The sequence below is a fragment of the Cibotium barometz genome, chromosome 8 (assembly GCF_041138505.1).
Source record: "Cibotium barometz isolate CiBa-2024 chromosome 8, ASM4113850v1, whole genome shotgun sequence".
Lineage (NCBI taxonomy): Eukaryota > Viridiplantae > Streptophyta > Polypodiopsida > Cyatheales > Cibotiaceae > Cibotium > Cibotium barometz.
In genome coordinates, this window is record NC_141053.1 from 32,071,513 (window position 1) to 32,099,229 (window position 27,717).

At 40.8% G+C, this 27,717-nt stretch overlaps 2 protein-coding genes across 2 annotated transcripts; both read right to left on the minus strand.

The window, feature by feature from the left end:
- Nucleotides 1–8,967: 8,967 nt before the first annotated feature.
- On the minus strand, nt 8,968–12,195 carry LOC147636153 (uncharacterized). The gene is made up of 10 exons (XM_086801102.1): nt 12,173–12,195; nt 11,806–12,033; nt 11,670–11,720; nt 11,394–11,516; nt 11,092–11,297; nt 10,192–10,533; nt 10,044–10,107; nt 9,621–9,963; nt 9,324–9,532; nt 8,968–9,239 (listed from the first exon to the last, which is right to left on the minus strand). Exons 2-10 carry the CDS (start codon nt 12,024–12,026, stop codon nt 9,062–9,064), a joined length of 1,737 nt encoding a protein of 578 aa, XP_086657228.1. The 5' UTR covers nt 12,027–12,033; nt 12,173–12,195; the 3' UTR covers nt 8,968–9,061.
- A 22-nt stretch (nt 12,196–12,217) lies between these two features.
- On the minus strand, nt 12,218–13,432 carry LOC147636154 (uncharacterized). Its single transcript, XM_086802087.1, has 5 exons — nt 13,381–13,432; nt 12,912–13,291; nt 12,650–12,752; nt 12,461–12,566; nt 12,218–12,377 (listed from the first exon to the last, which is right to left on the minus strand). Exons 1-5 carry the CDS (start codon nt 13,424–13,426, stop codon nt 12,218–12,220), a joined length of 795 nt encoding a protein of 264 aa, XP_086658213.1. The 5' UTR covers nt 13,427–13,432.
- Nucleotides 13,433–27,717: the final 14,285 nt, after the last annotated feature.

The window sequence follows — 27,717 nt, forward strand, 5'->3', positions numbered from 1 at the left end:
CCACGCGAGAAGTGCTACTTCCGCTGCTAGTACCCCGAATCCGTTACTCGGTGGGAATAGGGATCTTACATGCGGAGTCATGGGCGGCCAGGCTAGTGTGGACGGCAGGCCACACACTATATAGCCTGGGGGATGGCCGTCCCCTCCTGTGGTAACGCCCGTAGCGGCGTTACAAATATGGTAGATATCCGTAACGTCGCTACGGGCGTTACCATAGGTGGGGACGGCCTCTGGCTCACCACCCAGCCATAGAGGAAGAATGAGGATTGCCCCTCATCCCCCAGGCTATATAGTGTGTGGCCTGCCGTCCACACTAGCCTGGCCGCCCATGACTCCGCATGGGCATCCTCTCCCACTGAACCCCGGACATGGCCATCCGGTCTGCCGCCGCCGTCGGTCACAGGTGTTACAGCCTACGTGACATTATTACTCTATGAATTTATCTTAATCTCATTGTGTTTCTTATTAATCACTAAGTTAAGCATAATGGAGGCAAATGCTAATAATTAGGTCACACCATTACTTGTACAGTGATGGTGGATAGGAAAAGAAAGAGGAATAGCAAGGGGAAGGGGAAGGGGAAGAAGAAGAAGAACCCTAAACAAATGCATTAGAATAAAACATAAGAGAAAAATACCTTCAAGAGCTTACACCATAGCCATTTGGTGATGCAAAGAAAGAGTCTCATGAAGGGGAAGAGAACTCGGGGGGATTTCTCATAAATATGTAAGTGTAGCACGTGGGTTCAATAGAAGGGATTTTTTAAATCCCTTTTTTATACATTTTTTACATACAGATGAGTACCATTTAAAGGGGGTATTCACATGTTTAATAGAAAAAGGGTATGTTTTATTCAAGAAAACTTCATAGATAAGGGATTTTTAAAATAGTCCTTGAACACATACGATACAGATTTTTAAAATAGTCCTTGAACCCCCTGAGGAAAAGAAAGGGGAAGGGGAATATAAAGAGTACAAATGCATGTGAGGGAAGCTGTATTGATGGAAGGGAGGATTCGGTGCAAGAACTCAAGGAAAGGAGTGGAGGAAATTTTTTAGGGGAGAGAACGATAGGCGTTGGCGGAGTCGTAGGTGGGTGGTTGCAAGATCAGGTTGCCCAGTTTTGTCCACTCAAGCACCCTGTAAACAGTAAAAAAACAGGCATTTGTTTACCTTTAATGGCTAATCTCTCCTAGTAAATGAAGGAATTTTGTTTCAAGTTCTTTTGTTGAAACATCATATTCAAAGTTGAGAATATAGTTGCATAATTTGATTAAGCATTAGATAGTCAAAAGTCCTCATTTTTTTAGGTACAAAGTCAATGTATACACCCTGTCCCAAATTTAAACTGATTCCATAAAATGCTAATATGTTTCACATATAAACTCATATGAGATTCCCACTTTGTGCCTTAGATCTTCACATAATATGGAGCTTAACTTGATTTTTTGAGAAAATTTTAAGATATTTTTCTATTTTCTTTAAATATTTCAAGATCTTTAAAGTGTGATAATATACAGCACTTTTTGTACCCACAATAGCTACCACTTAAAATCCTCAATCTTGTAGATCAAAAGAGTGGGTAGATACTGAGACATTAGTAGAATGTGGTGGTTAGTAAAAATTGCAAATCCAATGGTTGGATTTTTAATGATCTCTTTTTCAAAATTCCTCCAGACTATCAGAAGGCCTGCAAATATTAATAATCTAATTAGTAAAATTACATTTTTGATGTAAATCATCTAAAACCTATAGGGACTAATGTACTTGTAATGGTGCATCTATGGAAAAATAAATTGGATCACTCTAGGTATGGAAAGATCATTTGTTTATCATTTCATCATATTTTTGATTAATTTTGATTAATTAGACTAATTTATATTAATTTAAGTTATATTGGGTTAATTTAAGGGCAAGCGTATTTTCTATTATTTGCTTGATCTCATTTTAAGTACCTTGCCCCCCAAAATTTTCTCTCCAAGCATTGTCCCAGTCCAGCATAAACTGGACAAAACTGGACACCCTGATCTTGCAACAACCCAGGTTCAAAAAGTTAATTTTCTCAATGTCGCTAATAAAAGCGCCACAAAAAATGAGACCTAGAGACCTCGGGGAGCGTACTACTAAGAAACTCTACATATCACTTGCGTTCAACAGGTATTTAAAAAACCCCTTACCTATGAATTTTTCATGAATAAAATGACCCCTTTTTCTTTATGGAATTACCTTTTTTTTCAATTCAAAATCGATTAAAAAATCCCTTTTTTAAATTTACCTTAAAGTTTGAATTAAAAAACCCCTTCATTTGAACTCACGTGGTAGATTTATATATTTTTTAGGTGAACCCCTTGAGCTAGCACTGCTTTAACGGTGCTTATAGTGATGTTAATAGAAATGCTAGGTAAATTTTAGAGAGAAAACCTATGAATATACCATTAACATTGCTAGACTTAGTGCATGTATTCATATTCAGTTTTTTAACTGCACACTTTTTGTGCCAGGTAAAGATGTCTTCTACTAGTTTAGATTGTGATGGGTCACCATTAATTGGAGGTCTAGAGTGGTTGCAAAGAAGAATCCCTTGTTCATGTGCAAGATTCAAGAATGTCTGTATACGTAAAGATTGAGTGTCAGTGAACACCATATTAGAGAATTTGGGAATCTCCCAATTCCCATTTTTGAATACTAAAAAAGGGGGACATGGATAACATGTTTGTAAGTTTCTCAAAGCCCTATCATGTGACCTATCATTGGAAAGCGCTTGAAAAATGGGTTCTAAAGAGCCATAAACCACTCATTTTGGATTAATGGTGTTCAAGTTATGGAGAATCCAAAGTTTTGACCACATGTCCCAAACTTGTGGGAAATTCCCATATTTCCCAATATGGTGTTAGTGGGGCATATTAGAAAATGGAGATTGTTTGAACCAATGCTAGCCAACTTGATGATCCAAGCCAATTCCTCGGTTAGTATATAAACTTATAAGATGAAATGTCAACTCATGGTTTATCATATGTAATGGTTGACTATCATTTTTAAATATAGTTCATTAGGATGAGGAGAGCAAGGACATTCATGCACAAGTACTACACAATATGCCTCATTATTCTATCATTGGGGAACATTGAGAAAGGAGTATAAGCGTCATAAGGAAAAATTGGAAAGTGGAGCATGTTCAATACATTTGGAAGACCCATGATTTCCTCCACATGACATAGAGGAAAAGGATGTCATGGAGGAGATGATCACTCACTTTTTTCAAAGCGAGATGAGGAAGAGATACCTAACTTTGAAACAGATGAAATAGAGGATGTGCTACACAAGGGGGATAACACACCATTGTATGAGGGTGCAAAATACTCAACTTTGCAGGCATGCTTAGAAATCCTAAACTTGCAAACAACATATGGATGGAGCGATAATAGTGTGAATAGCCTACTCCAATTATTTAAGAAGATATTCCCAACAAACAATTTGATACCCACAAGAAGAAGTGATGCTCGAAAAATACTTTCCAAGCTTGATATGGATTACACTCAAGTTCATGTATGTCATAATGATTGTGTACTATTCAGGGGTACCTTTGCCAATGTCATGCAATGTCTAATTTGTGGAGAGGATTGTTACAGGAAGGATTTATAGGTATTGACGAACTTTCATATTATATCTCGCATTTAACATATGTTTTGGTGTCACTTCATTGCTAAGTTAATGATATGGCATGTAGTGGGGAGCATGTGGAAAGTCCTCATCAGAAGCCATTATGGAAAAGGGGCACTGTCCACCCTGCTTATCTAAGCAGTATACTAGAAGGTCTTAATAAAGTTCTAATATCATATGAGTAGTATAAGAGTTCTAATGCATTCTTATGTTATTTAAGTATGAGCATGCATAAGGTATACACATAATGCATAAGGTATAAGAGTTCTAAGTTTGAGCATGCATAAGGTATAAGAGTTCTAATGTGTTCTTGTGTTATTTAAGTTTGAGCATGCCTCATTTTTATAATGTAGACATGTGGGGAGACAATCTAGACTCAAGAAGCCCAACGCGCCATCGTTCAGTGTCCATGTACTGATGTTCTAGACATGGAGCGTCTCTCACAGTTGGCCACTAGTCGATTGACACATCGGTATGGGAAAGAGATCCGTAGAGCTCCCGACAAGGGTGTAGTCACCAACACAAATAGGAAAGAGTAGTTGAAGCCCTTAGCATGAACTAGGATCTGATACCATGAAAAGATGCAGGGGGAAGAGAGCTTGAGCTCTTGCAAGTACACACACACTCACAAAACCCTAATAGAGAACACACAAGGTGAGAGGCTGAAAATCTTCTTCTTCTTCACTCAACATTCAACACACCATATACAAAGATAAGAGTACACATAATATGAAAGGTACTCAACCAATACATACGAGGGTTCTCTATAGTGTGAACCCAACTAAATGAGATGGCGCTATAACTATGCCAGTCTCTAGAATGGCTGTCACACAGCCTGTCATCCCACTGGCCGCATATCACCCAAGATCTCACCAACCATGCCAGTGGTGTAAGTGTGGGACCTATCCCCCAGCAGGCGGGTCATCAGTGTCCACCGCCCCACTAGATGAGCTCGATATCTCAACAGGGGTATCATTATCATACGGCATCTATGGTGGTGAAACTTTGTGACTGGGTCCAAGCAGCTCCTACCCTGCCACTTGCAAAGTTTCACCACCATCAGATGAGTGGGACGTTGTGTTGCCACCTGCTATTTTTTCATATAGTACCCAAAGGATCCCCAATGCAAAAAATAGCGGGTTTTGGTGAGGCTTCATTATAATACGATGTCCGATGGTAGTGAAACTTTGGGAGTGGGTTCACAGGGCTTCTACCCCAACACTCGCAAAGTCTCACCACCATCAGACACCGGATGGATGGGACGATGTGTTACCACCCGCTATTTTTTCACATAGTTTCCAAAGGGTCCCCTATGTTAAAAATAGTAGGTTTGGGTGGGACATCATTATCATACGACATCCAATGGTGGTGAAACTTTGAGAGGGTCCATCGGGTCTCTGTCGTCCCACCACTCACAAAGTTTCAACACCATTGAACACTAGATAGGTGGGATGTTGTGTTGCCACCCGCTATTTTTTCACACAAGGGGTCCCCGATGCAAGAAATAGCGGGTTTGGGTGAAAAATCATTATCATACGATATCCAATCATGATGAAACTCTATGTACGGGTCCATGGGGCTCCTACCCTACAACTTTTAAAGTTTCACCACCACCATGCAAGAAATAGCGGGTTTGGGTGAAAAATCATTATCATACGATATCCAATCATGATGAAACTCTATGTACGGGTCCATGGGGCTCCTACCCTACAACTTTTAAAGTTTCACCACCACCACCATCGGACGTTATATGGGCGGGACATTGTGTTGCCACCCACTATTTTTTACGAAGTGCCCAAGGGGTTCCCTATGCAAAAAATAGCGGGTTTGGGTGGGGCATCATTATTATACGACATCCGATATGGTGGTGAAACTTTGAGAGCGGGTCCATGGGCTCCTATACCAGCATTCACAAAGTTTCACGATCGGACGTCGGATGGGTGGAAAGGTATGTTGCCACCCTCTATTTTTTCACGTAGTGCCCAAAGGGTTCTCTCTAAGGAGGTTCATTGTATGTAAATCCTCTATAACATGTGTGTTCAAGGCTTATTTTAAAAACCACTTATCTATGAATTCTCCATGAATAAAACACATCCTTTTTCTATTCAACTTGTGAATACCCCCTTTAAATGGTATCCTTCTATATGTAAAAAATGTGTTTAAAAAGTCCCTTCTGTTGAACCCACGTGCTACGCTTACATATTTATGAGTGACCCCCCTGAGGGTTCCCTATGTAATAAAAAGTGGGTTTGGGTGGGGCATCATCATCATAGGATGTCCGATGATGGTGGTGAAACTTTGCAAGCGGGTCCAGAGAGGATCTTACCCCCCGCACCTCATAAAGTTTCATCAAGAGCGGATGGCAGATAGGCATTACCGTGTGTTGCATCCGCTATTCTTTCACATAGTGCCCAAAGGTTGCCCTATGCAAAAAATAGCAGATTTGGGTGGGACATCATTATGATACGATGTATGATGGTGGTTGAACTTTGTAAGCAGGTCCACAGGGCTCCTACCCTGAACCTCACAAAGTTTCACCACCATTGGATGCTAGATGGGCAGGAAGGTATGTTGCCACTCGCTATTTTTTCATGTGGTGTCCAAAGGGTCCCCTTCTATGAAAATAATAGACAGTTGGGTGGGACATCGTTATCATCCAATATCCAATGGTGGTGAAATTTTGCACGTGGGTCCACGGGGCTCCTATCCCACACCTCATAAAGTTTCATGACCATCAGATGCTGAATGGGCGGTATGACTTGTTGCCATCTACTATTTTTTCAGATAGTGCCTAAAGGGTCCCTTATACAAAAAAAATAACGGGTTTGGGTTGGGCATCATTATCACACGATGTCCGATGGTGGTGAAACTTTGCAAGTAGGTCCACGGGGATTCTACCCCTGCTCCTCGCAATGTTTCACCACCATTGGATGCCGGATGGGTGGGACGGTGTGTCGCCACACCGGCCTTTTTTTCACATAGTGCCCAAATGGTCCACTATGCAAAAAATAGCGGGGTTGGGTGGGTCATGATTATCATACAATGTTCTTATGGTGGTGAAACTTGCGAGTAGGTCCATGGGGCTCCTACCTTGCAACTCGCAAAGTTTCACCACCATCGGACGTCGAATGGGCGGGATAGTGTCTTGCAACCCGTTATTTTTTCACATAGTGCCCAAAGGGTCCCCTATGCAAAAAATAGCGGTCTTGTACATTGTTGAATATCTTATAACTAGACCTTAAATAAGTATCTTGAGAGTATGATAACTACGAGTATGTAATCTTGGAAACCCTTAGAGCTACAGAGTCTATGGATTAATAATAACTAGACCTCAAATAAGTATCTTGAGAGTATGATAACTACGAGTATGTGAGCATCTTGGATACCCTTAGAGCTACAGAGTTTGTGGATTGATATTGTAGCCTCCCCCCTCTTATTTGTTGTACCTGCCTCCCTTCATTTTGTATCTATCTCTGAGTTTGTATCTTCTATCCATATATATTATGAGTTGGCTTTTCAATTGTGCCCATATATTTTCTATTCTTATGTTCATGGTTTGAAACTTCGCAAGTGGGTGTGTGGTGTTCGATGGTGGTGAAACTTTGCAAGAAGGTCCATGTGATTGCTATCCCTCCACTTGCAAAGTTTCACCACCATTGCACATCCGATAGGCGAGACGGTATGTTGCCACCCCACTATTTTTTGCATAGTTCCCAAGGGGTCCCCTATGCAAAAAATAGCGAGTTTGGGTGTGGGGCATCATTATCATACGATGTTCGATGGTGGTGAAACTTTGCGAGAAAATCCACAGGGCTTCTACCCCTTCACTCGCAAAGCTTCATCACCATCGGATGCCAAATGGGCGAGACGGTATGTAGCCACCCCCTATTTTTTGCATGGTGCCCAAGGGGTCCCCTATGCAAAAAAATAGCGAGTTTGGGTGCGGCATCATTATCATACGATATCCGATGGTGGAGAAACTTTGCGAGCAAGTTCACAGGGCTGCTATCCCGCCACTCCCAATGTTTCAACACCATCGGACCCCAGATGAGTGGGATAGTGTGTTGTCACCTGCTGCTATTTTTTTGCATATAGTGCCCAAAGGGTCCCTTATGCAAAAAATAGCAGTTCTGGGTTGGGCATCATTATCATACAATGCCCGATGGTGGTGAAAGTTTGTGAGCAGGTCCATGGAGCTTCTACCCCACCACTCACAAGGTTTCACCACCCACCATCTGACACCGGATGGACAAGACGATGTGTTTTCATCTGTTGTTTTCTCACAAAGTGTCCAAAGGGTCCTCTGTGCAAAACATTTTGGATTTGGGTGGGGCATCATTATGATACAGTGTCTGATGGTGGTGGTGAAACTTTGTGTGCAGTTCTAGGGGCTCCTACTCCACACTCACAAAGTCTCACCACTATTAGATGCCGAATGGGAGGGACATTGCGTTGCCACCCGCTATTTTTTGCATAATGCCCAAGGGGTCCCCTATGCAAAATATAGAAGATTTGGGTGGGGCATCATTATCATATGATGTGGATGGTAGTGAAACATTATGACTGGGTCCACAGGGCTCCTACCCCACCATTTGCAAAGTTTCACCACCATCGAACGCTAGATGGGCAGGAGAGTGTGTTGCCACCCGCTATTCTTCCACATAGTGCCCAAAGGGGGATTTTTTTTTGCGAGCTTTTTTTGCCAAGCTTTTTGGAGCAATGAACAAGGAGTCCGAGCTTTGCAAAGGACCATGAACTTACTATGAGCTTTGTAAAGGACCAAGAACTTACTTACATATAAATAACAAGCTTTGAAAGATCAACAATATAAATTTCAATCTTTTGATCCACATCATACTTATTGATATAATTACATATATTCATATATGTAACTAAATTCATGCACCTCATACATATACACATACAAAATATACATATACATACATACATGCAAGAGCTACCTACATACATACTAACATATATACATACATACATACATACATACTTTCTTACTTACTTAAAGGAAAAAAAACAATCCTTTAAAGATAAAAAATATATATATCGATCTGTAAAGTTCCAAACCATGAAAATCTCGATTACAAAGTCTTTGATCCACATCATACTTATTGATATAATTATATATATACATATATCTACCTAAATTCATACACCTCATACATATACATATACATATACATACATATATACAAGAGCCACCTATGCAGCACTAACATATATACATACATTCCATACATACATACTTTCTTACTTACTTAAATATAAAACACAATCTTTTAAAGATCAAAAATGTATATATCGATCTTTAAACTTCCAAACCATGACAATCTCGAATACAAAGTCTTTTGATCCACAAATTATAGCATTCTAATTATAGCATTCTTCTACATGTCATCCCGACCTAATGAGAAATCTCCCAGACATGCTTTGGCTACCTCCATGTCATTCTCTATCCCCATATAGTGCCTTTTTAACTCTTGGCATGCACGTCCCAAGCCTCCACATCCCGCAAAAACGTCCAAGACACTATCTCCTTCACTTGAGAAGGTCTCCACTAGCCACCTACAATGAAATACAATCATAAACGTGCATCTAAGTATTTTGAAAAAGTAGCTATGAAAATGACCAGAATGAAAATTGTCTCACCTAAAGAACATAGGAGATCTTTCTGCACCACCTCGAATGTAGCGCTCCAAGACCATTGTGCGTTGGAATGGATGCTTCTTATTCTTCTCAAAAATGAAATTTCGTTGAGCGTTGAATAACTTCTTTGAAACATTTTGCCCAGCCTCACGATCAATAATAGGGACATGGCAATTTACTCGATAGAACATACTAAGCGCCAATGTATCCACCTACCATAACGAGAAAACATTATGTTTGGATATCCATACCACATAACATGTATACACAAAGGGAAATATTTTAGAGATCATGACTTACCCGTTCTCCATTGTCATACAAATAACTTGATTCCACATGAACAGACATTGTTCGATGCATGACCAATCCAACTTTCTTTCCCATGGAATATATTTTAGGAAGTTGATCCATTAGACTCAAACACACAAACCAACCCTCATCAGCCACAAACAAACCAACAAAACTGAGTGTGGCACGTATCAATGATGAAGAAACTTGATTCCATGAGGGACACCCATCTGTATCTACATCAACAACTTGTAAACCTGTAGGAAAGTCAGCCCATACGAGGCGAGCCACTGTATCTGAGGGAGCACCTCTATGAGATAGAGCCTTGGGAATCTTCATCAAGAATTCTTCCACACTACATAAAAGATTTATGATGTTTGGTTTTGGTAAGTACAACTTGGAAAACTAATTATATGGTGAAATTATTCTTTTTACCTATCTGAGCCCTCCGAAAGAGTGTGGATGTCTACCAGCAATATGTGTGAAAAACATCTCTCACCTGCAAGTAAACAAGACAAAAAATGAGATGCATTTCGAAAGCACACACTTCTCAAAATAAATTTGCAATGGAAAGTACTCTTACTAGTCATGTCCATGATGTCACGTTGTCCTGACACCTCCCCCTCTTGAAGATGCTCTGGAGGGTCTCTCTCTTGATTTTCATTTGTGGGGTCTCCCTCTTGAACATCATGCATAATGTCAAGACGTCTCTTTGTTCGCCTCTCACGTTGCACTTGAGATGATGTAGATGTATGCTCTTGGTGTGATTGTGGCACTCGTGACAGTGGTGTGGATGGTTTTGGGGCCACGCGCGAGGATCCAACTACTGGAGACTGGGTCAAGATTGTTGGCTGTGGGGAAGGTATTCTAGAGTCTTCTTGAGTTGGGGGCTCTCTTTCAAGCTCAGATTGGCAATTCTTACATTCTTCAAGAAATAGATCAAGATAATTAGTAAAAAGGTAAAAATCCCCATACCTTTTTGTATATGTATATGTATGTAGATGTATATGTATCTATGTATATGTATATGTACATGTATGTGTATGTGTATATGCATATGTATATGTATATGTATGTAGGTATGTATCTATGTATATGTATGTAGGCATGTGTCTATGTATATGTATGTGTATGTATATGTATGTAGGTATATGTATCTATTTATATGTATATGTATGTAGGTATGTATATATCAAAACTTAACAATGTTTCTTTAAAATCTAACATGCCAATTCTTAAATGTAACATGAACTTTGTATGTATGTAGGAATTTAGTGTATGTACGTAGGTATGTATTTATGTATGCATATGTATATATACATATGTATATACATATGTATTTGTATATGTATATATCTGTATGTATATGTATCTAATATGTATATGCATATGGATAGTTTACATATGTATAGGTAGGAAGGTTTACATAAATATATACATTTACATTTACATGCATATAATTTAGTAGAAAGCAAAAAAGTACCTTTTTCTAGGAGCTTCTCACTTGGAGGCACATGATTTAGAGGATAGTCCAACCACCAAGGACATCTCTTAAATTCCCAATCAGAAACCCCTCTCTCAACCCATTCCTTCGGATACATTGTTTCCGAGGAATTTGGATCTACCCATTCTTTGATTGCTTCCGTCTCTTCGTCCATTAGACCTTGGCCAATGAGTAGCTGCACCCACCTACATGTCCAAAATAAAACAAACAGTACTAAAATATTTTTTTAAAAGCGTATATGTATTTTCTACAAAAATGTAATGGCATTGGAAGATATATACCTATAGACAACCCTCTTTGTGGCATTCTCCACCTCAGGTTGCTTTTGGCCTTCCTTTACTTTTCCAATCTTTGCCCACACCTCATGGAAGGCCCATGGTATGTGTTTCAATCGCTCCTCTTGCACCCATTGCATAAATGGTGGGATGTAGATAACATCATCATATACCAATAAACCCTCCAAAATAGAGTCTGCCTCCCCTATTAGCTCTTTCCAATACAACTCTTTCTTCATATGCAGCAACGTCTTTTTGTTATCCCCAAACATCTCTTAAATTACCTTGTCCTTTGCCCTCCCGGTCATAAGCATTTGAAGCAATTCCGTCTTCCTATTTCAGCATCATACCAAACCCATAAGAGATTAGATATTAAGGTTAGTTTATGTTAAGGGAGGTTTATTGACATGTGACATACCTTTGAGTTGAAATCCGAGATATGGCGACTGTGTAGAGCTTTTCTTTGGTCAGAGCAACCAATCCCTTCTTGGACCAATCATAGTTATATACGAGTTGAAAGAATGCATCACCATTGGATGGGTTTGCAATTATGAGCATCTTGTACGCTCTATCTCGAAATGTTTGCTCTACACCACGTCTGGCTTTCTCACATTTTGTCTCATATTCTTGCAACCCCATGGCATGTCTATCAATGCATGATATAGCTTGCTTCACCGCATTTTCAAACGGTGTCTACGTATAACGAAAAGGACTCATTATCACTCACACGATTAAAAAACATTGATAATCCATTTATTAATGATATTGGGAAATGCAAACACTACCTTCCACACAAGCTGTGCCAAGATTGTAGCTGGAGCATTGTACCATTACTCTCCACTTCGTCGCTCCAAACTAAGCTCCATTAAAGCCCACCTCCTTACGTCTTCACCTAGGTAGTCCAATATGGATGATTTGTCCGCCATTCCAAATCGTTGAAACATGAAGATCTCATGTGACAATGTGGGTGTCACACTAGTGCGCACCAATCTGTGTTGTAAAGAGTCACAATGAGCTAAGAACTTAACTATGACTTCACAATGTCCATAATTAAGTAGAGAGAGATCACTTACTCATTTTGAGATCGCAAAGCCAATAGCAATTCTCCTTCTTGCTTCTTGTCCACAACCAAAAATTGACATTTGACCCGGACATGGCGTGAGGGGCTATGAGACCAAGCTAGAGAAAGCAAAATAAAGATATTACAATATATTACTTTTAATGTTGCATAAAATCACTCTATGACATTCAAAAGAACATACCTTCGCGCACTCGAGACATCCATGCCTTCACACGATGATTGCCATCCCATACAAGAAACTTCTTACCACTGAGATCCTCCCACTCAGTTCCTCTGATTTCATCCTCAAATCGGTCATGTTGTACCACCCAGTTTGGTCCCCATTCTTGCAAGTCTATTTGTGTGACCGTGAAATACATAGAGCTTCCTGGACGTGTAAGTGAAACTAAAAAAGGAGGAGATGCTTCGACATAACCATGGCAGTCAAAAGAATCACGAAACACCTCAAGCTGGGTAGAAACTGTACGGATGGATTCATTTGGAATCAGCCTCCATAAAGGGACCAATGGGGTAGAGGAATTGCGTTGCACAAAAAACTTAGTGAATACATCACCAAGCAATCCCAATTCAATAGATTTTCCAAGAAGCCTTCTATGGGTCTCCCCTTGACCAGTACTAGATTCAGGAATCTCCGTGTGAGTTGGAGGAGGTGAGCTCATTTCGTTCTCCAACACAAGCACTTCTTCCTCATGACCAAGAGAATTATGCGCTTCTGTTTCCTCTCTAACAGGAGATACATGTGAGGACAAAGGTGTCCGTGATTGAGCTTCCTCGCTAAGAGTCAAACAAACACGCCCAGATCTTAGTGAGTATCCCCTGTTGTCTATAAGAAACACACACCAAGCCCAAGTAAGCATATCTAAAACAATAAAACATAATCTCAATAGAATCTTGGCTATTCACATCATATACCTTTCTTAGTCTTTGCCTGTTGTTTTCCTGCTTTTCTTGGAGCCATCTTCCTTTCTTTTGCCCTGAGTAGCAAAAAGTTTTAGCTGAATCACACATAAACCCTACTTCATGTATATAGGAAAACATCAACCTCACACACAAACATCTCCTACTAGTGTGTGTGTGTGTGGGGAGAGAGAGAATAGCATAGACATGAAGTGAAGCCACGGATTATATTGAAGAGCTAGAGTTGCAATGGGCTCTTCTGGTTAGAGTGCACATTTGAGGAGAAACCAATAAACCTGAGCTTCCTAGCTTAATACAAGAGCCATTGAAGGAGCTAATATATATTGGCTGTTCATGGTGGCAGTGATGCAAACCCATTGCAGTGTTTCGTCCGAGAGGACTGGTGTTTCGTCCGAGAGGACCATGATATAAGCGTAGAAGGACGTGCAGGTGCAAGAACCATTATGCAAGCCTTACTACTGAGAAATGCACCCGAACTCGTCTGCCCATTTCTTCGTCATCATCATTACGATGATCCATAGCCAAATGTGAGCTCAAATTCATTGTGCCATATGTTCAAGCAATGATAAATGCGTACAAGAAATGCACCATTCAAATGGGACTTACACGACTCTACCAAACCAATGCTTGGACATCCATAATCTAATCGCACGTGAGGGAGAAGCTAACAAGCTTCCTCTCTACTCACTCCATCTCTCTCTCTCTCTCTCTCTCTCTCCTTATCCTGTTGATCTCAAGCAAGAATCAAGCAAGCTGACATCAAGAAAACACCACACTCAAGCACTCACATATGCAAGAAAGTAACTCAACAAGATTCCATAGCCAAAGATAAACATAAACATAGAATCATGCAAGAATTAAGAAGAGAACTAGACAATCAAGAAGGAAGGATCTCCAAAGCTTGAGCTCAATAGCACCGTCTATTATGAGAAGTGACCTTAGACACCCTCATAAGTCAGTTATATACAACTGGGCTTTGTTTATCCACCCACACGTGTCCTCTTTACATATACAAGACTTACATGGCCGACTTTCATTACAACAATGGGCCTTTGGCCATATACAACATGAAATATCTAAGCTAGGGTGGGTGGAGATTACAATTGTCTAGATTTCTCACTCGGAAGCGTTACTATACACGACGAGCAGTGTGAGTGCAAGAAGTTTTGGATGGCCTCATGTTGAAGTGGAGGATTTACTAAAAAAAATTGACATGCTGCACTGGAAAAATTCGACCATGAAACACTCCTTGAATGTCCTTTGATGATGGGGTGGAAGGTATGGAGAGATGCTTATAGTAGTCATAGATTTTCCTGAGTCCGGTCGATGGCAAAATCGAATGCTAATCTCCGAAATTCATTTTGAAGATAGATGTGCCACCCCCATGAGCTCTTTACTTCATTGAAACCTTCGAGGAAAGTAGCCAATGTGTGGAATATTTTGTAAATGTAGATCTTCAAATTCCTTATGCTCACCCATGAACATGCTTATCACTTCAAGCATGCATTGTTCAATGATGGCTTCACTTGGCAATGAGACGGCAGAGATGGTAAATTTGGAAAGTTGAACGCCACCGGCTCCACCTCTTCAAACGCCACCGGCTCCACCTCCATGGCCTCTCTTCCAGCAAGTCCACTCCCCCGGCAGAGCCTGGGGATGGTCTATGCTAAATTTCTTCGTGTACCCTTTAAACTAAGCACCACATATGTGTGTGTGGCCTAAAACATACTTAGCCTAAAAATAGATACATATACACACACATATATATATGTCAAAATGTATTAAGCTCTATGTGTTTTATTGTACACACGTACATTTTATAGTTTAGGCTATTTAAATATGTATATATATATTGATGTTAATAAATGTCTAAAAATGTATTAGGCTCTATGTGTTTTATTGTACACACGTACATTTTATAGTTTAGGCTATTTAAATATGTATATATATATTGATGTTAATAAATGTGTGTGGTGTGTGTGTAGCCTACTAGATATATAATCTAATATATTTGTATATCCTAAAATAAGTAAAAGACTAGTCTCTTTGTAAATACACACACACACTAAAATACATATATCCTCGTCGGGGGATTCTTAGCCTAGAATATATACAATATATTAATATAAATATAAACGTGTGTGTATGTGTATTTACATATATCCCCATCCGGGGTTCTTAGCCTAGAATATATACAATATAATAATATAAATATAAACATGTGTGTGTGTGTATTTACAAAGAGATAAGCCTTTTATTAAAATAACACTTAGAATCAATAAATGTTTATATTTGTGTATTTTTTTATATATTTGTAGATACATATACATTTGTATATTTTTTATTAAAAAATTTTATCGTGGTCATTCTCAATCGTGATTGCTCCACCTTGTTTTATCATTTCAACCACCTACATTCTCAACCGTGATTGCTCCACCTTGTTTTATCATTTCAACCTCCTTCATTCTCAATCGTGATTGCTCCACCTGTTCCTTCGTTTTTATATTTTCATTCCACATTTTCGTCTCTCCTGTCCTTTCTGTTTCACATTTTCGTCTCTCCTGTCCTTTCTGCATCTTCATATTGCCTTCCCTACGGAGCACACTGTTACCTTTGAGTGGGAGCTTGATGGCTGTAGCAAAAAATCTCAAACTTTAATACTTCTCCACCAGACCACGCTTGTCAGTCTCACGGATATCTACAAGGGTTTTTGCCTTCTTCACACGCCCTTTCTGGAGTGAAAGCTACTAGGACCGATGGAAGCCTACAGGAAATCATCGCTCATTATGATATGGAGGGCAATAAAAACTATCTCATAGATATTTCTCGAAGTAAAACATATATGCTACAATGTAGTCCTCTTTGTGCTGCTGATAGTCTTGATTCTAGTGCTGACGACATTGCCCAAGATGTCCGACATTTGGAGAGTTCAGTGGATAAAGAATTAGGGATACAAAACACCGATGTTCATATCTTGAGCTCCTCCTCTGAGAGTGACTTGAATGGCTCAGCAACTATTTTGCAACCAGGTGAAGGCACAAGCAATCGAAAAGGTTCAAAGCATAAGATCTCTGAAGATGAATGTATTGCTTCAGAGAGTATACTTTCGGTTCTTCGTAAGAAGGAGCAACCTTCTCTTCTGCGTTCATTGTTGGAAAAAGTTACTCGAGTCATCCAAGTCCAGGAGGTGCCAAGACATTATGATGGTGATTCCATCCTAGAGTTTCCACCAACATATGGCAAAATAGGAAATATGGATGGAATGGAGCAAAAATATGATGGTCACCTATGGACACGTCCAGTAACATCAAACATGTCTGTAAGTTGTACCGTGCGTATTAGCTATTGTGTTGGTACTTTGGAGTGCCATAGACTCAACTGTCCTTTTTACTTGAACAATAAAAGGTATAACAACACCTTCTTTCATGGACATCTGACAAAAAAGATTGCAATTGGACTTTTGACAGAGGATGAGAAATCTAAAATAGTTTGTCACTTTTGTCGCAAAACTGCACATTGTGTGCAAGTGTGTAGATGTATTGTGTATTACGTAATGCCTCGTGACACAACTATTACAAGAATGATGCTCCACACTGGGCTGCATGAACATCCAGTTCAGCCAGGAACTTCAAGGTCAATGTTGGAGCGCGTGAAAATGTTTGTTTCTCAAGTGCTAAAAACCCAGAGAAGTGCTGGTCCTCGAAAAATACAGATGGATATTGTGAAGGATATGCTATTTTCCTCCATGATGAATCAAAATGATGAGCTACCTACAAGTATTGGGGATCATGAGCTCTGCAATTTTTTGGAGGAGTTGAGTCCTCTTGTGGAAAACCAGAGGTGAGTATTCACTCTATAACTTAATTATATTTGGAAGTATTTTTCTACATTCGGTCCTCTCTTTATTGTGAAATTATGTTTTTTAGGTTTAGACGCATTGTATCCCAGGAGAAAAGAAAATTGATGCCAGCAGGAGAGGGCTTTGATAGCATCCTTCTTATACAGAGAAGATCTCGCTATTCATTTATACAAGGTAGCCGTTTCCCAGGACAAGGTGGCCCTGATGACAAATGTTATGTCTTTAAGATGTCTTTGCGAGGACCAGCATCAGGCGTGGACTTGGTGAATCGCATGCGGTGTGACAGTGGAGGTGACTTGTCAAAATCCTGGGTTTTGTTTGATCACACTCATCGAGTTTTTAGTTGGTCAACAATGGCTTGTCATGTTTACGACCCAAGGTGAGACTACGTACTCCAATTTTTTCATTTCTTTCATTAACCTTGAATGATAGCTGACTGAAAAAATTATCTCCAAAATCTTATAGTGTTCAAGAGCTGACTGACAATTGCCACATGCGAAATGAAGGAGGAGGATACAAAAAGCCAAGTACTATTTTGGGAAACGCTGAATAGCACAATGGAGCAATGCGGTTATGCACCCGCACACTTCTATGGGTTTATGGCTGATGAAGCAGGGTCTAATTGGTGTGCAGTTAGGACCGTTTTCAATGGGGGTCCGCACAACATTATGGAGGACAGGGAGCGAACGTGCTTATTCCATTGGAAACAAAGTTTGATGAAGCATGCTAAACAATGCGTGAAGGCAGAAAGTCGACAACACCATATTGACTTGTGTGAAGAATGGAGATTGGCAACCAATAAGGAGTCAGCTTTCTTAAAAAGTAAAGAGATTCGTGAGTGGTGGAGAAATGGACATGTTCATGAGGGAAAACTATCAGTGATGGATACGTGGATGAGTTGGTGGGAAGTACGAATAGCACATTGGGGCAACCTCATGTCAAGGGTGAGAAATTTTATAGAGAACTGATATGTTGTATGGATGCATTTGCATTGGAGTCAATTTTATGAATTCTTGTATGAAACCTCTTGTGTGCAGGTGGTCTTAAGCTCGGTGGATTTAGCACAAACCCCTCAAACAAACTTATCTGAAAGTGTACATGGGAGTTGGCTTGCTGGTGAAGGATACAAGGAAAAGGTTAGCTTGTATGATGCGTGCATTTCAGATATGGCAAACGCTTTACTACAAAGTGCAAAGCAATATGCATATCAGATGGGGAAGCACAAAGGTGAGGGACCTATTAAGAGACTAAGGTTGAGTAGAAGGGTGAGAGAAGGGTGTGAGTGTGAATGGACTTGAGGTCCACTTGTTCACCTATTTAAAGGTGAGGCCATGAGGCATTTTGCATAAGAGCAAGGCCTAGTTGTATGTATAAGCAACTTAATAAGCAAGATATTTTTCTTGTATTTTGTGAGTGCCTCTCCTCCACACACTTGATCTATCATAAGCACCACGTTTCTTATCTTGGTATCTAGAGCTTAGGTGAGTTCAAACTTTGTGGTGTAGAGAATAGGTCAAAAATATCCACTTTTTCCTCATCTTTCTTGTGTGGAGCTCAACCTACAGCCATTGGAGGCCTTCCACAAGCTTGTAGAGGGCATATCTCTCCACGTTTTCTTCACGGGAGATGTAGAGGAGCTGCCGGCAAACTAATTCGTACAGTCGATTTCTGAGAATTTCCACTCTCCGTCGCGGCATTGTTTACTGAGTTCGCCGCCTGCTGCAGCACTGGTCGTACAGAAATTAGACGACTATAGGCCACAATAAGCCAAGCCATCTTAGGGCTATGGTAGCCCATTGAGTGGAGGACACACAGCTCTGACAAGAGCTCCAACCGTCCACGCATTCGTCGGCTGGAAGCAAAAGACCAGGCGTGGGTTCATTTTCTTACCTCAAGCTCTCCATTAAAGCTTGTTTTTTGGGTTTTGCTCTCTCTAATCATCTCTCCCTTCTACTAATCACTCAAGTGTGAGAGTGTATTAGTATTGCTGGTCCTAATCTTGATTTTGAAGTGTTTTCCATCTACATGAGGTAGCCATAAACCTCATGCCCGTCAAGCTTCAACATCAACACCAAGTTTTTAAGCAATCAAAGTGATTAAAGTGTGCTTCTAAGCACTAATTGTGTTGTTTAACACTAATCACTCTGTTAATCCAGCAAAGGGAGGTTATCTTAAAGTATTTCTAAACATTCATAGTGTTATTAAATACTAATGGTGAGTTAATCACCAAAATAAGTGTTATTTTACACTAAAAATGTGCTTTTTAGCACTAATTGTGTTTTATACACACAAATGGTGATATTAATCATCAACTAAAGTGTTGCTCAACACTAAGGTGGTCTTAACCATCAAAGAAGGAGATCATCTACATTAAGGAGGCTCTTCTTCATCAACATGGAGGCCGGGCACACACATTAAGTGCTACATTTCAAGTCTTCATCATCAACCGCTTCTTCCAAAGAGCAATGGTGCAACCATGAACCAATTGTCTTCACCTCATAAGCTAAAGAGGTTGAAGAATTCTGGTTTTTTATCATAAAACTCAGATTTTTGAGTGTTCTTAAAGGTGGGCACATGTACATTAAGTGCTCATCTTCAATGTTTATGTGTATTACCCTTGAGGCCCTTGTTTGTAAGAGGCATAGGCAAGCCATAAGCCGTATGCTCTCGTTTCCCAAGCCCAAGGCACTTCATTCCGCTGCATATTCTGATTTTTCATCGTATAAGATGAGTTGTAACAATGAGCATAGAATCCCTAAATGCTCTACCTTATTGGTTGTCATGATTTTAAGCATTTTTTGGCATTACTTTTGTAAGAGGCATTGGCAACATTATGAGCCATGTCCTCTCCTTCTTGAGCCAAAGATGATAATCCTTATTTGTTTGAGTATTTACCTCAACCAATTACTCATTAAGCTTGTAACTTCAAACCCTAAAGGGTATCATTTAACTAACATGCATAAAAGCTATTGTAATTGTGGAGTAGACACTGCCCTTGACCAATGCATAAGGCAAGTGGTAAGACCCTCCCTTTCCCTTCCCCATTTAAATCTACCTCATTACTCATGGAGGAGATATGGTATTCAAGGAAGCATAAAGCATGTTGGAGGACCATCTAAAAGCAAACCACTTAAGCAAGGGTGGCAGCCTTGTCATGATCATTGTGTGAGAATGGTCAAGGTGGAAAGCATATGGTGGAAGCAAAGGCATGGATGTCTCAAGCATGTCATCTACAAGAAGCCAAGCAAACACAAAGAGTGGGGTGCACCATCATTGAGGTGTACATCTTCATCGACAACAAATTAAAGACTTAGATGGCAACAATGTATTAGCCTCTAAGGCTCTAGGAACACTTTTGTAAATCCTAGATAACCACACCTATATTCCAAGCCTTGTACGCCTAATGTTATAAAGGCATCTTATGTCCAATACCACCTATTCCATCCTTCCATAGTTGGTATTGAGGGGGGGTATTAAGAGACTAAGGTTGAGTAGAAGGGTGAGAGAAGGGTGTGAGTGTGAATGGACTTGAGGTCCACTTGTTCACCTATTTAAAGGTGAGGCCATGAGGCATTTTGCATAAGAGCAAGGCCTAGTTGTATGTATAAGCAACTTAATAAGCAAGATATTTTTCTTGTATTTTGTGAGTGCCTCTCCTCCACGTTTCTTATCAGGACCAAGCTTGAGCAAGTTGCTGGACAGGGTAGCAGCAAGGTCAAGACTGACACCACCACAAGTGGCTCGCATGGTCCATGAAACAGTAGCTAATACTCCTATGTATGAGGAATCAAGGCCTCTACATGGGGATAAGGAGACTATTCAACGGAAGAGGGTGAGGACAACGGAAGTAGACCAATGCTCACATCGTCCAGGTTATGTCATGCAGAGCAGACATCGTCAAAATCGGGGAACAGCAAGAAGAGTAAGTTTTGGAGATAGATCTAGAACAAACAGTGCAGCAAGTCCCGCTTCAAGGGGAGGACCAAAAAGTCCAATGACTGGAGGAAACAAAGATGTCGGACATGAAGAGCCTAAACAACATTATGGCACAATGAGCGGAGGACAAATGCATGTAAAGGAAGAGGCCGTTGGACGCACAATGTGGGCCATTAGACGAACCCCATTGAACTCAAAAGTCAAATGTTTGGGAGGTATTGATGGAAGACTTAAGTGCAACTCATTCATACAGGGAAGCTCTATTGGAGTTGTTGCCCCTAGCTTCTACTCAGAGCGACGACATCCTGGTCCGGGAGGGCCAAAGGCTCAAATGATGTGGTTTTGTCCTTCAGATGTTTCACACACATGGCATGTAGATCCAAACATAATATACAAGCCATCATACCCAGATATGTGGAAAGTGGATGTTGGGACCAACATAACCAGCCAAGAGGTAGATAAATTAGTAAAGGCAGGGTTCAAGTTAGATGTTACTCATGAAGAACCTTTTGTGTCGGGGGGTGGGAGAAACGTCCACACAAGCAGCGGGCAACAAAGAAAGTGACAAGAGGCCACATGATGCTACACAGAATACAAAGAGATCAACCAAGTGGAGGCATTGGATTTCCAAAGAAGCAGAAAAGAGGATTGGTAGTGCCGAGGCCATGACAGCGACAGTCCTTAATGAGAGTGCAATGCAGCCATCCCCCTACTCTATTTTTCATTTGGCATGTGAGAGTGGAGAGGATTATTTTATACACATCAAGGTACAACCTTGGTGTACATGTCCTGATTTCATGCAAAGAGAATCTAGAGGAAAGTCTTACGTTGCATGTAAGCATATCTATTTTGTCTTCTTGCGAGTTTTGGGATTACATAAGAATGAGGATATGGTAATGCATCAACCGACACTATCACCAGAGGAAGTGGACAATATACTATCACGTCCTCGAAGCAAGGATGTTTGTGCTTATACTTAAGCTTTAATCAAGCCTGTTTGTGCCTATACTTAAGCTTTAATCAAGCGTCTCATGTTTGTGCCTACTTAAGCTTTAATCAAGCCTTCCATGTTTGTGCTTACTTAAGCTTGTAAGGAAATGTGAAGTCAATCTTTTTGTAACAAAATTTGAACCAATATTATTTTTGTCTTGCTTTGGGATGGAGTATACTGTCACGTACTCTAAAGTCTTATTGTAGGTAGCTTGCGACGCTATGGTAAAGGAGTTATACCAACCAGATATCTTCTTGTAAGGAAATGTGAACTCAAAATTTTTGTAAGAAAACATGAGCCGGGTATACTTGTTTTTACTTGTGTTGAAATAAACATTGGAAGAAAGGTACATAGATAGGTATTTTTGTGCCTATATTTAAGTTTCTTGGACATAAAATGTGTGTTTATATGTAGGAAGGTAGGTATGTAGGTATGTATGTATGTATGCATGCATGTATGTATGTATATATGTAGGAAGGTAGGTAGGGAGGCAGGTAGGTAGGTAGGTAGGTAGGTAGGCAGGTAGGTAGGTAGGTAGGTAGGTAGGTGTGTTTGAGAATATACATGTATATATGTATGTATGTATGTGAATGTATTTAGGTAGGTAGGTAGGCAGGCAGGTAGGCAGGTAGGTAGGTAGGCAGGCAGGTAGGTAGGTAGGTAGGTGTGTTTGAGAATATACATGTATATATGTATGTATGTATGTGAATGTATTTATTTCTCTTTCATAAATACTTACTATATGAAAGCTCACCAAAATGTATCATTTTTCTTACAAGCTCACATAAAACTATCTTATCTCCAAAAAGCTCGCCAAATAAAGCTCGCAAAAAAATCAAACCCGTGCCCAAAAGGTCCCCTATGGAAAAAATAGCGGGTTTGGGTGGGGAATCATTATCATATGATGTATGATGGTGGTGAAACTTTACGAGCGGGTTCACAAGGCTGCTACCCCACTATTTGCAATGTTTCACCACTATCGCACACCAGATGGGCGGGACGGTGTGTTGCCACCCGCTATTTTTTCACATAGTGCCCAAAGGGTCCCCTATTAAAAAAGAAGCAGGTTTCAGTGGGGCGTCATTATCATAGGATGTCCGATGGTGGTGAAAATTTTTGAGAAGATCCATAGGGATCCTACCCCTCTAGTTGCAAAGTTTCACCACCATCTGTCGCCACACCTGATCGGCGGGAAGGTATGTTGCCACCCACTATTTTTTCACATAGTCCCCAATGCAAAAAATATTGGGTTTTTTATTGCTGCATCATTATCATACGATGTTCGATGGTGGTGAAACTTTGCGAGTAGGTTCAAAGGGCTCCTACGCCCCGCTACTCGTATCGCAAAGTTTCACCACCATCGGACGGCAGATGGGCAAGATGGTGTCTTGCCACCCATAATTTTTTCACATAGTGCCCAAAGGGTCCCCTATGCAGGTTTGGGTGGGGCATCATTATCATACGGCATCCGATGGTGGGTGAAATTTTGTGATTAGGTCCAAGCGGCTCCTACTCCGCACTCCCAAAGTTTCACCACCATCGGATGCACGGATGGGCGGGACGTGTTACCTGCCGCTATTTTTTCACATAGTGCCCAAGGGATCCCCTATGTATAAAATAGTGGGTTTTGGTGGGGCATCATTTTCTTACAACGTTCTCCATGGTGGTGCGACTTTCCGAGCAGGTCCATGGGTCTCCTATCGTGCACCTTGCAAAGTTATCATATGATGTCCAATGGTGGTGAAACTTTGTGTGCGGGTCCACGGGGCTCCTACCCCGCAAGTTTCAAAGTTTCACCACCATCGTATGTTGGATGGGTGGGATGTTATGTTGCCACCTGCTATTTTTTTCATAGTGCCCAAGGGGCCCCCTATGCAAAAAATAGCGGGTTTGGGTGGGGCGTCATTATCACACAACATCTGATGGTGGTTAAACTTTGCGAGCGGGTCCGTGGGGCTCCTATCCTAGCACTCGCAAAGTTTCACCACCATCAGATGTCGGATGGGGCAGGAAGGTGTGTTGCCATCCTCTATTTTTTCACATAGTGCCTAAAGGGTTCCCTCTCAAGGGGTTCATTGTATGTAAATTCTCTATTCACGTGTGTTCAAGGCTTGTTTTAAAAACCCCTTATCTGTGAATTCTCCATGAATAAAACACATCCTTTTTCCATTCAACCTGTGACTACCCCCTTTAATAAATGGTGCCCTTTTAAATGTAAAAAATGTGTTAAAAAAGATTTAAAAAAATCCCTCTGTTAAAACCCAGGTGCTACGCTTAAATATTTATTGAGTGACCCCCCTAAGGGTTCCCTATGCAATAAAAAGTGATTTTGGGTGGGGAATCATCATCATACGATGTCCAATGGTGGTGAAACTTTACGAGCGGGTACAAGAGGCTCCTGCTCCACACCTCACAAATTTTCACCACCATCGGATGCCGGATAGGCGTTACCATTAGGAAACCTTTAGACATCTTTTGGGCCCTTAACTAATGGCCTTCATTAGCAATTGACCAATAGGAAGAGAGGAGTGTGCACATTTGGTCTCCTCCAAAAGTAGGGGGTAACTAGGCTTGTCTCCTCCATTACTACATTTGTGGAATAGGAATTTAAAAGAAAATAAAAGTGCATTTTTTCCTCTCAAAACCCAACCCAAACCATATTATATCAAAAACCTTCTTTTTTCACCTCAGATTTCTCTCGCTACACGTTATTCTTCTCTCTAACATCATCCTCTTATAGCCTTCTCTATCTCTACCACGTATGCGTGTAAACATTCAAATCTCCTCACACACACATCTACCTCCCTCTCCCCACCAACCTCTAATCTGTACTGTGCAACCTTCTTTCTTTCTCTCTCTCCCCTAAAATCTTTCTAGCAAAACACACTATGGATGGTAGTGCATCTTTGTCGAGGAGAAGGCCAAGGGACGAGGTTGGGGTTCTGCTCATGCACAATCCCAGGGATGAAAATGGTACTTGGGTTGAAAAATAATTTCAAAATCAAGATTGGGTGTATTTGCAGCTTAGTGCCACTGGACCGCTCGAGTTCCACATTGAGATGTGGTTGAGCACCATTGGAAGGGGCGTTTTACAAGGATTCAAGAAAACAAGGCATGATGCATTGCTGGCCCTAGTGCAACATGTGTACTCCGCATTGAAAATTTCTTTGAGCCCAGATCGTCATAGTCCTCATTTCCCTTGCAACTGTATGCTTTCACTTTAGTATGTTAGTGTACATGGTATTTGAACTACTCTTTTCAACTTTATTTGACAGTTTCCTCATTTCCAGATATTTTTCCTTCCAACATCATTGAGGAGAGCAGCCCATAAGGAGCCTAACAGGAACATTCTATGCCGTACACATGCACATTGGGGGGATGGTGTATTCTCTAACAGTGTCCCTTCTAACCTTGCTAGTTGAAAGATTTTCTTCTACACCCACAAATATGTAGTCTCGGCACAGGTCAACAGGTTTGATAAGCTTGAAGAAGTCCCCTCTCCTTCCCTCTCTAGTGCTGAATGGCCAATGCCTGATGTTTGGACTATTGTTTCTCTTAAAGCAAAAGTTTACATTCTTCTTTAAAGTACACAAAGGCCTCAATATCAGTTGGTCTTAGCTGGGCATGTCTTGTGCATGTGTTTTCCCATATGTTTTGGGCCATTAATTGCACACGAATGGCAACAATAATGTACATGTACAAGGTGGTAGGATATGAAGAGATTGTCAATGTGCTTAGCCAAGGGTGGGACATTGTGGAGGGGGAGCACAAAGGAGAGAATTTCAGGTGCAATGTAGTGCATTCCAGTGTCTCCTTTCGATTCTTGCAAGCTCGTATCACTTTGTGTACTCGTTTCTATTACGAGCGGTGTATGAGAGGAAAAAGGGTGCATGGATACCCTTACAAGCTCAAGAGGAGGTTGTAGAGCCTATATATCTCTCTATAGGTCTACCTAATGTGGGGGTAGAGATTGTCCAAGCAAGTAAGCATTGGAGCCTTTTGAACATCCGTGATCACCTACGCATTTTGGGATTTGAGGGAATCAATAATGCTTGCTTCAATGTACAGGATAGGAAGGTAAGGATTATTTGACATTTAAACCTCTGTATTTGCTCACCCTTTCTAGAGTCACTTACTGTGTTGGGTGTTTGGATAGGTTGGAAGGAGGATGGAATCAAACACCAAGGTGTCCTCAGATTGGGGGCTAGATGATGTCACCTTGGTTCAAAGAATCTAAGCTATGAGTATCCACTGGAACAATTTTGTAATATACCTCCACCGGAGTTTTGTATTAAAAAATATTTTTTGAAATACTTTCGTATTTAAAATATGTTGTTTGGTTTCTTGAAGAGGTGGTTTCGTCTTTTAAAAAATTAACTTTTTTTTTGGTCCAGTGTGAAATGGTCGCTATCTTGTCTAAATAGTACTTTGAAGGCCTTATGTGTCATTTTTCACTCATTCTCAACATCACAAAGCACCTCCACACTCGAGCTTCAGAGCACATGGCTACCTACAAATGCTTCATGGACTTCCTCTGTGAGAGGGAGTTTCCAGAGAGGCCACACACTTGCACACAATGTTCACTCATGAGATCACTTGGATCTCCACACTCCGCCTCCATGAAGAATTATTTATGGACACGTTATCTTACATGGACACACACATCAAGCCGCACTCTGTCTCTTTGGCCACCGATGACAAATTGCGGGTGCCCTCCAACCTCCTCAAGTACATCAACCACCACAACAAAAGGCATTTCCAAAAGCGGCTCAGAAGATTTGAAGAAATGGCTATAAAATCTAGTCACTTCCTAGAGCTTGACAAGAAGCAAGTATGCAAGCTCAATAGAGGTTCCATTGGCCATCGCTTCCTATGGATGGCCTGCTTTGTTTTCCTCCTTTGAGAAGGAGAGGAAGAAGAGGAGGTCAAAATGTCGCAAGTGAGCCTTGGCGGATTCATCCACCACCACGACAGGGAAGAGCCTCACAGTGCAGCGCACATAGGTGTAAATGAAATCTTGATCATCGTAAAACAATTTCTAGGAGGTGCGTTAGGGCTCATAGAAAATCCGTGCCGCTTTGAGGCAAGTGGAAGCGGCACAGCAATTGAAGATTAACATGACTCTGCCCCCCTTCTTGAGATAGAGATTGTCTCTCTATGTCCGGTTGTGGCAGGGGGGAGCTTTTCATTTTTTACATAACATTGAAAAGTCATGTGGCCTCTGCATGGATGAGTGCTTGAGCATGCTCAAGGTAAAGGCGGAGTTCCCATTAGAAGACTCTAACACATGTAATATGGAGGAGAACCTCCTCCCACTCACACAGACTCAGTGGTGATTGCTCTAGAGACAGCAGCCAGGAATGCAGAGCATGCAAATGTCACCAAGGAGGAGTTCCAAGCGGCACAACAAAGTGTATCCCACACAATTGTGCCTTGGAAATTAACTCCACACATAATATCGACGAGTCCAAGTCCAACATTGACTTGGAGCAAAAGGCTAATGCAGACGAAGATGATAAGCAAGAGAGGGTGCTAGAGATGCACA

What these genes read in the sequence shown, in the direction of transcription:
- LOC147636153 (XM_086801102.1), bottom strand. Translation starts at nt 12,026, where the DNA reads ATGGGGTTGCAAGAATATGAGACAAAATGTGAGAAAGCCAGACGTGGT. An exon ending in TCTCGGATTTCAACTCAAAG is followed by an intron (nt 11,721 to 11,805) that starts GTATGTCACATG and finishes ATGCTGAAATAG; the next exon opens with GAAGACGGAATTGCTTCAAA. An exon ending in TGTATGACAATGGAGAACGG is followed by an intron (nt 9,533 to 9,620) that starts GTAAGTCATGAT and finishes TCGTTATGGTAG; the next exon opens with GTGGATACATTGGCGCTTAG.
- LOC147636154 (XM_086802087.1), bottom strand. Translation starts at nt 13,426, where the DNA reads ATGGCTCCAAGAAAAGCAGGAAAACAACAGGCAAAGACTAAGAAAG. An exon ending in ACAGGCAAAGACTAAGAAAG is followed by an intron (nt 13,292 to 13,380) that starts GTATATGATGTG and finishes TGTTTCTTATAG; the next exon opens with ACAACAGGGGATACTCACTA. An exon ending in CAGTTTCTACCCAGCTTGAG is followed by an intron (nt 12,753 to 12,911) that starts GTGTTTCGTGAT and finishes GACCGATTTGAG; the next exon opens with GATGAAATCAGAGGAACTGA.